This window comes from Nicotiana attenuata, chromosome 7 (assembly GCF_001879085.1).
Source record: "Nicotiana attenuata strain UT chromosome 7, NIATTr2, whole genome shotgun sequence".
NCBI classification, from domain to species: Eukaryota; Viridiplantae; Streptophyta; class Magnoliopsida; order Solanales; family Solanaceae; genus Nicotiana; species Nicotiana attenuata.
In genome coordinates this window covers 109,253,214-109,266,169 of record NC_031995.1, presented here as the reverse complement: position 1 = coordinate 109,266,169, position 12,956 = coordinate 109,253,214, and the positions used below count along the sequence as shown (strand labels likewise).

The window sequence follows — 12,956 nt, the reverse complement described above, 5'->3', positions numbered from 1 at the left end:
TATATATATATATATACACACACACATATAAGCAATTTATATAGTATATATGTATATTATATATATGGATATAGTATATATAATATATATATAATTCACAAAAAATTGCCTTAAATTTTTTTTTGTTTTAAAAAGCCAGGCCCACATATAAGCCATGTACATAGTGTGTGTGTGTGTGTATATATATATATATATATATAAGCTATATAATTTACAAGAAATTGCCTTAGTTAAAAAAAAATTAAAAAAAAAATAGGTCAGACCCACTTAGGCTCGTTTGGGCCCGGGACCATTAGTTCGTGGTCCCAGTCCCGGTTCGGTTACATCCAAAAGCCCACGAAGTCCGGGACCGTTTAAGCCCGACCCACGAAGCGCGGGCCCTCATAGAACCGACCCACTTAGGACCGGCCCACGAGGCCCGTTTAGGCCCGGGCCCGGACCGTTTGCCACCCTTACCGCAACATTAACGAAGACAACTTATTGAACTATTGAATGAATTTCATACTTTTTCACAAAGAGAAAGCAAGGGGGTTTAAGTAAAAGGGGGAATGCACTGTTTGGTATGTTGGGTAAGGCCTCATTTGTTTTTTTAAGATTAAGATGTCTGAATTTGAATACACATCTGAATATCAAGATGTATATTAAGATTAAGACATCTGGATATGAATACACATCTGAATATATTAAGATGTGTATTAATATCTGAATATAAATAATTAAGACTGTTTGATTTTTAACATCTGAATGTATAAAATTTATCTTTATTTGAAAATTAATAAACATAAAATTCAAATGAAATACTAACTAATCTAATATTCTATCAATAAAATATATGGGTTTTTAAAATATGATAGTTGTTGGTGGTGATAGCTAACGGATGAATGCCGACTAGAGGTGGTGGGTTGGTGGTAGTTTTGGTTGATGATGGTGGTTCATGCTAGTAGCTAGTAGTGATTGGTAGTGATGGCGATTATGATTGAGGATAGTGGTGGTGGGTGGTGATAGTTAATAATGTCGGGTGGTGGTAGTAGTTGTGATTGAGGAAGGTGGTGAGTGGGTGGTGGTAGTTATATTGATGGGCAGTGTCGGTTGTGGTTGTTGATGGTGATGGGGTGGTCAGTTGTGGTAGTTGAGGCGGATTAGTGTTGATTGTGGGCGAGAATGATGGTGGTCGGAGTGGCGGGGATAGTAGGTGGTGATGGTCGATAGTGGAGGCTATGATTAAGGATGATGGTGGCGTGGTGGTGGCGGTGGTGTTGGTGGTGGCAGAGGTGGTGGTGGTGGTGATGGTTGAGTATGGTGGTGGCGGTGGTGTTGGTGGTGGCAGAGGTGGTGGTGGTTGTGATGGTTGAGTATGGTGGTGGCGGCGACATGGTGGTAGTTGATAATGGTAGGCGGCAACGGCAGTTAATAATGAATATATGATAGCATCTTAATGAAATTAAGTCTCTGTTATAGATCTTAATCATACAGACCCGTTAAGTGGTTGTGAAGTAAAAAAAACAAACACACTTAATGATTAAGATCTGAATAATTAAGATTCAGACTTTAAAGACAGACGCACTTAATGTCTGAAATCTGAATATTTAAGATTCAGACAAAACGAATTCAAGGGAGAAACAGGAATGGGTTGCCGGGAAATATATTTGGATCAAATGGGTAGAGATTTTAAATAATTTTTTTATGGGCAGAAATGGGTAATTAATTTTTGCCCCATAGGTGGATTGTGTAGTTTCCTCTATTTTTTCAACTATTAGGCCCCGTTTGTGCATTAAAAAAATCTTTAAAAGAGATTATTTTTAAAATGTGTTGTCCATAAAGTTTTCTAAGTTTAAAAAAAAAAATTGAAAATGAGTTTTTCAAATTACCATTTTTTCAAAACTTTCAGATTTTTTTTTTCTCCACTCATGAAATCGTAACATTTTTACAAGTGAAATGCATATTCATACATAATTTCAAATACCATTTTTCAACTTAACTTCAAATACTACCATTTTTTTTCCAAAAATTATACAACTAATTTTCATGTCCAAACGCCTACTTACTAAGTCCTTCAGTTCAATTTAGTGATTTAGCAGTCACTTTTATCTTCTAAAGTGCCTTTTCAAATATTTCGGACGTTGTTAATAGAATGGTTTATAATACAGGTTTCATAAGAGCCGTGCAATGCTGCTAGTTTTCAAACAACGACACCCTTGGTTACAACTTACAACTTACATCATGCCAATGGATCACAAATTTGTTGTGTTGAGAAACCTTAATTATTAAAAAAAAAAAAAAAATCGATGCCAAATAGCTATTCCACATTTTTAGATATCATTGCAAATTTTAACTGATGTCCTTATTGCAAATTTAAATACTATTAAATAGAAGTTGCATAACTTATCGCTAAATTAGCATATGAGATGAAGATATTTAATTTCTCATGGACTATTTTATTGACTTTATCTTTTATGGCAAAATAAATAAGTTATTCCTTAAACTAGACATAAGTCATTTTATACACTCAACCTTTTCAGAATGTGACATGAAGATATTTAATATCTCATGGACTACTTTAAAGATTTTATCTTTTCATTTACGGGTAAAAAAATAAAATAATTATTATAAAGTACCACAAATTTATGGTATTCTCTTATCCTATAAAGGTCTCATGGAATCATGTTCTAAAAATAGAATTTAAACATTAACTTATTCTGTAGGATAAAAATAAAATTGGTTTTAATTATATGAATATTTTTCAAAATATTTTTAGAAAATGTATCTTTTAAATGATTATAAAAATTCATTCCCATTATAATAATAAAGTAGTAATAATAATAATAATAATAATAATTATTATTATTATTATTATTATAGCAATTAGCAAGAGATTCAGCCAAAAATTGGAAAGGCTTGAATACGTTGGCTAATATGACAGATATTTCTTTTTACAGGGTCATTGTACAATATGTCCAAAGTAGATGAGCCCAATTGCTAAATTGGGCACTAAAGATATTCCCGTTCATTCACAATAGCAAGTCACTTGATTCACTGAATCGTTTAGAAATCAGAGCTGTCGAAACTCGAAACACGTTCGATAAAGAAGAGGAATTTTGGGGTTTTGTTTACAAAGACGAGTTCAGTCAAATTCTTCTAGTCCAAGGTAAGTCCACATTAGAAGATCTCCTGAATTCACTGTAAAAGAAAACCCCAATTTTTTTTTATATAAGTCATTGCATTTTCAGAATTATTATCATCAAACCTCTGTTCATGGGGTATTCTTTTGCCTTTAGTTGATTGTGTAACCGAAAGTATAGTTGTCGGTGCCGATTACGTGTTATCAGATAAAGTTTATTTCATCTTGTTAATGAAGCTATGTTAAAATGAATCTATGGACCCTTTTATTAAAAATATAAAAAATAATATATGGATTGATTTGTTCAAATTATTAACTTTCTGGCACTGTCTTTATTCATATAATGCCGAATGAAATTTCATCAGTTTAATTTTTTGTCCTTTCAGGTTATTGGATTTCTACAAAGTATCTTTGAGTTCATGAAACAAGGAAAAGTGTTTGGTTTTTAACGTTATTAGTTCTGAAAAGGAAGGGTTTACAGGCAGAATTAGGAAAAGTGTGAAACTTTGTTAAAAGATGGAGCCTTTGTGGAAGTTAGCTTATTTGCTTGAACCAGCACCCATTGCTCTTATTCTGACTGCCATAGCTGTGTCATATGGATCTGCATTCCGAGCTCTAAACTATGGCAAAGAGATGGAGAAAAATCGTGATTTATCTGAAGCATCGATCACCTTAGACAGGTCTCAGGCTCTTATGATTCCAATAGTGAGCTCTTGCAGCTTGCTTATGATGTTCTATTTGTTCTCTTCTGTCTCACAGATCCTCACGGCATTTACTGCAGTTGCCTCGGCATCGTCTCTTTACTTTTGCCTATTCCCTTATATTGCCCAAATCAAGTCTCAGTTCGGTTTAGGCGACCCTTTTGTATCTCGATGTTGTTCCAAGCCTTTTACTAGGATCCAAGGGCTTTTGATGTTGCTATGCGTTGGCACGGTAATAGCGTGGCTTGTCACTGGGCATTGGATACTGAATAATTTGTTGGGCATCTCTCTTTGTATTGCTTTTGTGAGCCATGTTCGTCTTCCTAACATTAAAATATGTGCAATGCTCCTTGTCTGCTTGTTTGTGTATGACATATTTTGGGTTTTCTATTCCGAGAGATTCTTTGGCGCAAACGTCATGGTGTCCGTGGCAACTCAGCAAGCATCCAATCCTGTACACACGGTGGCTAATAGTTTGAGCCTTCCAGGATTGCGGTTGATAACCAAAAAACTAGAGTTGCCTGTCAAGATTGTGTTCCCCAGGAATTTATTGGGTGGGATAGTGCCTGGAAATTCTGCTGCTGACTTCATGATGCTGGGTCTTGGTGACATGGTAAATATGTTTCCTTTTTGTGAAATAAGTACAAGTGTTAGTTAATATCTCCCTCTATACTGCTCTTGTTTTGCACCTTATTTTTGTCAGTGTAAAAATATATAGAGGGGGAGGCACAAAATGTAACACTTCAATTCTTCTCAGTGATAAATGTTGTCCTCAATCATAAGAAGATATTTGCATATTGATGCTTGAAATTCCCTAAATTCCCCAAAAGATCTTTGTTTACAAATAAAGACATCAGTAGTTGTGCATAGTTGAACCATATCCAGTTCAGGCACAAAGTTTCATGTTCAGGTAGTAATCTGTCTTCATCCACACACTCAACAACATAATATTAAAATAAAAGGGGAAATAAGAAAATTGTATGTTGTTGAACCATGCATTGCAGTTGCTAAAAGTCTAGATGAGTTAGCTGGTGCGATGAACAACGGGACTTTTTCCAATATAGGGTAAGCTACGGTAGTGTAGTGCTTACTCAAAGGTGTATTGAGGAAGTGGGATGCATATGATTAGAACAGTGGTAACTGCTTAGGGCCTTGGGATTTCAGATACTTTTCTGTTGGTTAAGTGAATCTTTTGGGTGTAGACAAGATAAGCAAGAGAAATGATTCGCCTGTTTCTTGCAGGGATTTTAACATTGGCATTGGTGTAGCAAGTTTGGAACTTACTTTGTTGCTTTCTTGGGTTGTGTATACCTTCTTCCTCATTGCCACTCACTTTTCTCGTTTTCTTGGTCATAAGTAAATTAAGCTTCTAGTTGACTTCTTTACTCTTCAATATATTTTTTTCATTTTATCATTTTTTGGGAGGGGGAGGGGGTTCAAATTTACTGGTTTTGTTTATGCAACTGCATTCTTTTATTAGGTATGTATGCAAATGCAACAAAGTGCTACATGCTACTTTCTATACTATATCATACACATCTAGTGTCTACATAGTGTAATCGATGAAGTGGGTATAGTGCGTTGCTTGTAGAATCAATAGTATTTAGTGGGCGTTTGGACATAAGAATTATAAAATTCCAAAAAAAAGTGAAAATGGTATTTGAAAATTAGAGTTATGTTTGGACATGAATATAATTTTGAGTTGTTTTTGAAGTTTTGTGAGTGATCTGAGTGAAAATTTTGAAAAACAGCTTTTTGGAGTTTTCAAATTTTCGAAAAATTCTAAAATTTATCTAAATTGGAATTTTATGGCCAAACACTGATTTCGAAAGAAAGTGAAAAATTTTCGAAAAAAAGTGAAAAAATTCTTATGTCCAAACGGGCTCTTAAAGTAGTAGTTTTAGCTAGCGTTTGGCCATAGATCCCAAATTTATTTTGAAAAATCTGATTTGGGTGAAGTTTGGTTTGAAGATGAAAATGTATTTGGACATACGTTTTCAAAACATATTTTCCAACTTTATTTTGGAAAAACATGTATATAATTCCCAAGTTTTGTGATTTTGGCCCAAAATAAGCTCAATAGCTGATTTTGAGATTTGGAATTTGGCCAAAATATGGGCAAAATTTATGGCCAAACATGAGTTTTGAAAATAAATTCGAAATTTATTTTGACAAAACTCATGGCCAAACGGGGCCTTAAATTTGTGGAAGTTATATGGAACTGTATTATCATTACTACTGTGTCAAACACATCGGGAGATGCAGCAAATAAATATTAGTATGTCATATAAATTGGGATAAGATCAATATAACTTTTCTCCCTAATCCTACATTGTGCCATGCAACTTTCACCACCAAACAACACACTACATGTTTGTCTAGTAATAATTGTGTTTGTGCAAAGAATATTTATGCTGACAGTGAACCAAAAATGACCCAGGCTTAAAATCTCACGACCTCTCTTTTCTTTTCCCCAAATTCCTGGATTTCTGTGCACCTCTGTCGGAACAAAAACACCAGGTGCATTCTTCCCATCTGCCTAAATCTTGGTGGGCAGAGTAATCCAAGTTGCCCGGTACCTGTGCTGGTTTGTGATAGCAGGTACCCGGTAGAATAGTCAAGGTACGCGCAAGTTGGCCCGGACACCACCGTCATCAAAAAAGAAATTGCTTTCAAAGGTAGTTTCCTAGCATTCAAGGTTCGGTAGCAAAGGGTGAGTGCATATACATGTATACACATTTCCATTATTACGTGTTAAGTGAACACATGAAGTTGATCCTACAGATTCTCTTGTTTGTGATTAGTCCTTCCGGACGTGATACTACTATTACTTTGTTGTTAAACAATTTGACGTTGACTAAGCTTTCGTTTGTTATATGTATTTTCAGGCTATTCCCTCTATGCTTTTAGCATTAGTTTTCTGTTTTGACCATAGAAAGAGCAGGGACTCCGGAAGCATCTTGGATATACCACTTCCAAAGGAGGATATATCATCTCCAAAGGGGTTTAAGTACATCTGGTATGCCTTATCAGGATATTCAGTTGGACTGGTTACTGCCTTAGCAGCTGGTATTTTGACCCACTCGCCTCAACCAGCACTTTTATACTTGGTATGTTATTTTGATCTGCTATTTTTGCATGAAGCTCAACTCTCCCCTCCCATTTACTGGCACAAGTCTTCTTTACTTTGTGGGTTTTTAAGAGTAAGCTAAGTAAGACAAGACACAGTATCGACTGGTTGTTAGTGTCGGAAACAGCATAAAGGTACACAGATTTGGGAATGAAGGGTTCTTTTCATAGTAGAGGTTTTCTAAAACTCAATACTTATTCGTAAACATCCTAGAAGTCTCTGATCAAAATAAAAGGACTCCCATGTCCCAAGGACGTGCAGTAATACTTTATACACCTCTTTATTTACCACCACGGTTCTTGTTATCGAGGTCCTAGGTCTTTTGACACACCTAAAGCTTCACTTACCACCTTGTTACTGCAAGTTGTCATTTCCTTTACATGATATCTATTTTAGCTTCAAAGTCTCATGCTCAGGACTCAGTAATTTTTTGGTAAGTTCGAAGTCTATTGGTTATGATTAGGTTTGCTCTCAAATTGAAATAGATTCAGAATTAAGGTAATCAATGAGAAATATGAAAGTAAGAGCTTCCTTTCATAAAATTTGTGAATTGGAGCTATATAAAAAATTTAACTGTCAAAGCGTCTGTTCTTTGAGGTTGTTGTAGTTGTCGTAGTTGCAAGAACTTTTTTCTCATGATTGTGTTGGTGTTAGCTTACCGTTTGTCTAGCGTTTTATTTACTAAGTAATCTATTTCTTTCAAATACCCCACTAGAAACAGATCACAATTTCATTTTCTAATATTGTCCTTTTTTGGGATCAATATCAACAATGTGGTTCATCTAACGATAAACTTAATCCAAATTATAGAGCTACGACATAATCAATACCCGAAGAACAAAGTGTTGAATTGAATCGTACTAGTCTCTGATGGGGATTGTTACTCATTTTATTTATTTAAATATGTAGGTGGTAGTAAAAGCTAAATCATAAATTAATTTTCTTGTTTAAAAAAAAGGTTCTTTCACGGTCAAGACAGTCATTATATCTACCCATCTATATGTCCATTCAGATCCTTGGTAAAGACGTGTTAGTCTTTTGTGATTTATTGGATCAATGTATACATTTATTAGCTACGTCTAACTAGTTGACCGGTTGTACGAGTCCTTTTTATTTTAACTCAAGAGTCGGTTATATGAATCCTTTATATCCATTCCATTCTATTCAGGTCATGTCATTCAGGTTCTAAATAATTTGTTTTTCTAGACAAATTATGGGTTCTCTAAAAGGAGATTCTATCTCAGACTTCTCCCTCCCGACTTAAAAATATATAAACAAACTAAAAAGACTTCTGACAAACACGAAACCTAACCAATCTTACGGGCCTTTTCCTAACAAATTACTATTGCTTATATGGATCCTATGCTTACATTATGTCCTGTTTTATCTAAATCTGTATGGATTTTAAGACTTTCTTTTTTGGAGACGACTTCCTTGCATATAATTTCAGGTCTATCTTACCTCGTTTTTTTTTTTTTTTGTAATTTCAATTATCATAGTATCGCCTATGGGTAGGTGCATTTGTAGGTCTACCTAAATGTGCATTTGGATCAGTGTAACAATATTGTTCCAATACTTAGGTTTAGTTTCCTCATTAATCCTATTCGTGGAGCAGTTGTACTAATGATGTCGATTGTTGATTGTCACTTTTCCCCATACTAGTCTTAACAAGATAATCCTTTGGTCCATTTTCTTTACTTCTACAAGTTTATCTGAGTCGTAGTTCTACGATGATTCGCACTCCATTCCTGCTTTTGTTTAATCCCATAATTCCGTAATTTATGTCTTGTTGCCACTATGTCAAGCCTTTTTCTGTCCTTTTCGTCTCTCGTACGTAAAATCAGCTCTTGTCCTCTTTAAGGTATAAACTAATCTAACTTTCCAATGACTATGTTCCAACTACCTAATCAAATTCCGTTCTCTTGGTTAGCTTTTTTACCTCCATCAGCCAATAAGATGCAGGAATCATTTTCTATTTAGCACCATATCCAGATACTGATCTGTGGGACTATTTGTTTTGCACCACTTAATTGTGTGTGAAAACCTAGCTTATACTCCCTGTAAACTCACATGACACTACAATAGAACCCCTTGCTTATTTGATACTACACCACCATAACAAGAGGACTAATTATATTTTGACTATTTTTATACTGGTTATCAACCTACCTCAACTCTCCTCCTGTAACTAGGCTTGGAAGGGGCATGCTTTGTGAAAATCACGTAGGCAGAATTTTGTTTCCTTTCCTTTAGTGGGACTTCAAAAAGGGTTGCTCCCTACACACTAGAGAAGAACTTTAGAATTAGCCAGAAATTGGAAGCGTGCATTCTTTTTCCAATACAGTGAAACGTGCGTCACAAGTGGCTTTCTCACAGCATTGCGGTGGTGTCCAACCATCGTTAATGTGGAACTTGGGTATGACTTAAAAGATGCCTAAGATTTGCTCCTGTGCTTTCTAGAGGAAGAGTTTACATCGCACATATCATGTCCAAAAGATACTTGGTCTTTAAAGTCCAGGAGTGCTAGAGTCTTTGGAGAGCCATGTTAAGACATGAGTGACATTTCAACTTAGCATGAGTAGATATCTGCCATTGCTGCTCTGCACCATTTCATACCCCTTTTTAAACATTTGTAGACTATGTTGAGTCAATGCTGATGAATTACTAGCCAGAAACGAGTTTTTGCTCTGTTGAGTATTGACTCCAAAAAGAAAGTATAGTACTAACTACTTGCATAAATCTAGAACTTAATGACAAGTTTTTAGTAGTTTATTCATGTCTATCTTTTACAAATCTCTTACTTTTTGAGGATCTCCTCTTATGGTGGTTTAAGCACTTCTGTTCCCACAACAAGCATGATCTGATCTGGTCCCAACGCTGTTTTCTGCCTATCTTTGACTGACTACTATAGGTACCATCAACTTTGGGGCCCATAATTGTCATTTCGTGGATGAGAAAGGAGCTAGCGGAGCTGTGGGAAGGATCACCATCAAACTTAAGTGAGAAAACTCATTTGACAGAAGTCTGATCGCTTGCATTCCTTGCATGAAGTATCAGCTTGGGCTGGCGCAGTGAAACCTGTAAATTTACTTTGGGAGAGTTCAGCCCCATCTATTAGACATTTACGGCAATGCTGCCAGTTTAAAGTCTTTTCGATATTTACAAGGCTGCCAACTGAGTCTTGAGATAGTGACAAACGTCGGACTTATATTTCTATTACAAGTGTTAATCTTTCTATTAGTGAAGTTATGTTGCGTTTATTCCTCCCCTTGCCCGTCTTTCCTAGGGCAAACTGGTAAGTCCGGAACCAAAATGTGGTTCTTTTGGACTCAAATGACGGAAATGTGTGGGAAAAAGAGAGTAACATATCTATATATAGCTCCCTTTTAACGGACGTTAAGATATAGCGCTCTTTAAACGAGCGTTATATATAAAACGCCTTTGTAAAATACGTTAAGGTATGTATAGTGCAATTTATAAAAGCGCTATATGTATAACACTTTTATAACCCGCGCTATACATAAATATGTAGTCGTCCCCTTCCCTTTCCCCCACGTTCAACATAACGCTCCCCTACCCCCCCCCCCCCCCCCCATTTAAAAAACTTCAGCGGTCCCCTCCATTAACTCGATAAAAAACTCGAGTGAACCCCACCCGTCCCCTCCATTACTTTTACTGTTTTATATGTATTTTCGTGAATGTTTTGTGCTTAAAATGTGTTTGTTGTTTTTATTCAGTTTAGTTTATTTATTTGCTTAAAGACTAGTAATATAGTGCCCTTTTAGCGTAGTAAAGTGTAGAGCCTTTTAGCGTAGTATCGCGAGTTTTTGGCCAATATTGTCCCTTATCTTTAAGGGTAGGTCATTTTGATCCCTCAAATATAACCCTGAGCATATTTAGTCCCTTAAGTATGCTAAAATGGAGCACCTTTAGTCTCACTGACAGAATCTGTCCAAGATCAATTACGTGGTTGGTTTCGGCACTCACCGTCTTTTTAGTTTACTTATCGAAAATATTCTATAAACCAACACCCACTAATAGTACATAGCTGATTTAAGATTTTAACGTTGAAACTTTCACTTTTAAAAATTTCGGTGATTTTTCCAAAAAGAATAGTTAAAATGTGGAAAAAAAATAGAGTTGCCAAGACACTTAATAGGTATATTATTGAAGCAAACGAATAACCAGATTGTATTATCACTTTTAGCCTGCGTCAAAAACTATTTACATCTGGTAGCCGAAAAAATATATAAAATTTGTATAATTTTGTATATTAACATACAAAATGTATATATATGCAAAATAATATATAATTTTTATACATTATTTCGGCTATTATTTTTACAACGGCTATACAGTGTCATATTCTCATTAAAAACTTGCACAGAAGGGGATATTTTCAAGGTCAAAATTTTAGAAGACATTATCTAAAAATGAGGAATAAAAGTGATAACTTGCGTTATCCAATAAAAGGAGAGGAATCTTTTTGCTTTAGAGCTGAAGATTTGCTTCATGAATCAAAGTTGGTTAACACCGTTAGTTTTTGAACACATTTAGTCAGTGAGATTAAAGGTGCTCCACTTTAGCATACTTAAGGGACAAAATATGCTCAGAGTTATATTTGAGGGACCAAAATAAACCTACCCTCAAAGATAAGAGACAATATTGGTCAAAAACTCATAGTATCCCTGTAGTTTAAGTATCTCTTATACTGATAGATCAAATACAAACTCTATCCAATTTACAAAACTTAATTATTTAATTTACAAACAAATATATAAAGTTATAAAACTAACATGTAAAATAATAAAACTAACACATACAAGAATTAAAGATAGCTTGGTGCTACTGGGCCTCAAATATTGAGCCTGGAACCCATATGTGAATACTATGTCCAATTAAATATTGTATAATGATAAAAATTAATTATTTAATTTACAAAACAAACATATAAAATTATAAAACTAACATGTAAAATAATAAAACTGACACATACAAGAATTCAGGGTAACTTAGTGCTACTGGGCCTCAAATATCGAGTCTGGAACCCATATATGAATACTCAGTCCAACTAAATATTGTATAATTATAAAAATTAATTATTTAATTTACAAAACAAACATATAAACTTGTAAAACTAACATGTAAAACAATAAAACTGACACATACAAGAATTCAGGATAACTTAGTACTACTGGGTCTCAAATATCGAGCCTGGAACCCATATGTGAATACTCTGTCCAATTAAATATTATATAATTATAAAAATTAATTACTTAATTTACAAACAAACATATAAAATTATAAAACTAACATGTAAAATAATAAAACTAACACATACAAGAATTAAGGATAGCTTAGTGCTACTGGGCCTCAAATATCGAGCCTGGAACCCATATGTGAAAACTTAATAATTAAATATTATATAATTATAAAAATTAATTATTTAATTATATAAAATTATAAAACTAACATGTAAAATAATAAAACTGACACATACAAGAATTCAAGATAGCATGGTGCTACTGGGCCTCAAATATCGAGCCAGGAACCCATATGTGAATACTCTGTCCAATTAAATATTGTATAATTATAAAAATTAATTATTTATTTTACAAAACAAACATATAAAATTATGAAACTAACATGTAAAATTATAAAACTGACATATACAAGAATTCAGGATAGTTTGGTGGTACTGAGCCTCAAATATCGAGCCTGGAACCTATATGTGAATACTTAATAATCAAATATTGTATAATTATAAAATTAATTATTTAATTTTCAAACAAACATGTAATTAATGTTCTTTAATTTACAGTAGACGACATAGACGTGCCACCTATGCATCCCGGACCTTTCTGCGATGAGCTACTGCCGTTACAGGGCGATCATAGGTCCGCCTACATATAGGAGGGAGAGTTACTGGCCTAGACTCTCCGCGCCAGGAGAGTGGACGACATGTGGGATTTTCTGAAGGGCAAAGTTCTCCATCCCCCTTTAGTCA

At 34.6% G+C, this 12,956-nt stretch overlaps 1 protein-coding gene across 1 annotated transcript; it reads left to right on the top strand.

Annotated features, from left to right (window-relative positions):
* LOC109229689 (signal peptide peptidase-like 1) lies at positions 2,938-10,209 on the top strand. The gene is made up of 4 exons (XM_019395217.1): positions 2,938-3,145; positions 3,505-4,432; positions 6,708-6,929; positions 9,861-10,209. Exons 2-4 carry the CDS (start codon positions 3,635-3,637, stop codon positions 9,975-9,977), a joined length of 1,137 nt encoding a protein of 378 aa, XP_019250762.1. The 5' UTR covers positions 2,938-3,145; positions 3,505-3,634; the 3' UTR covers positions 9,978-10,209.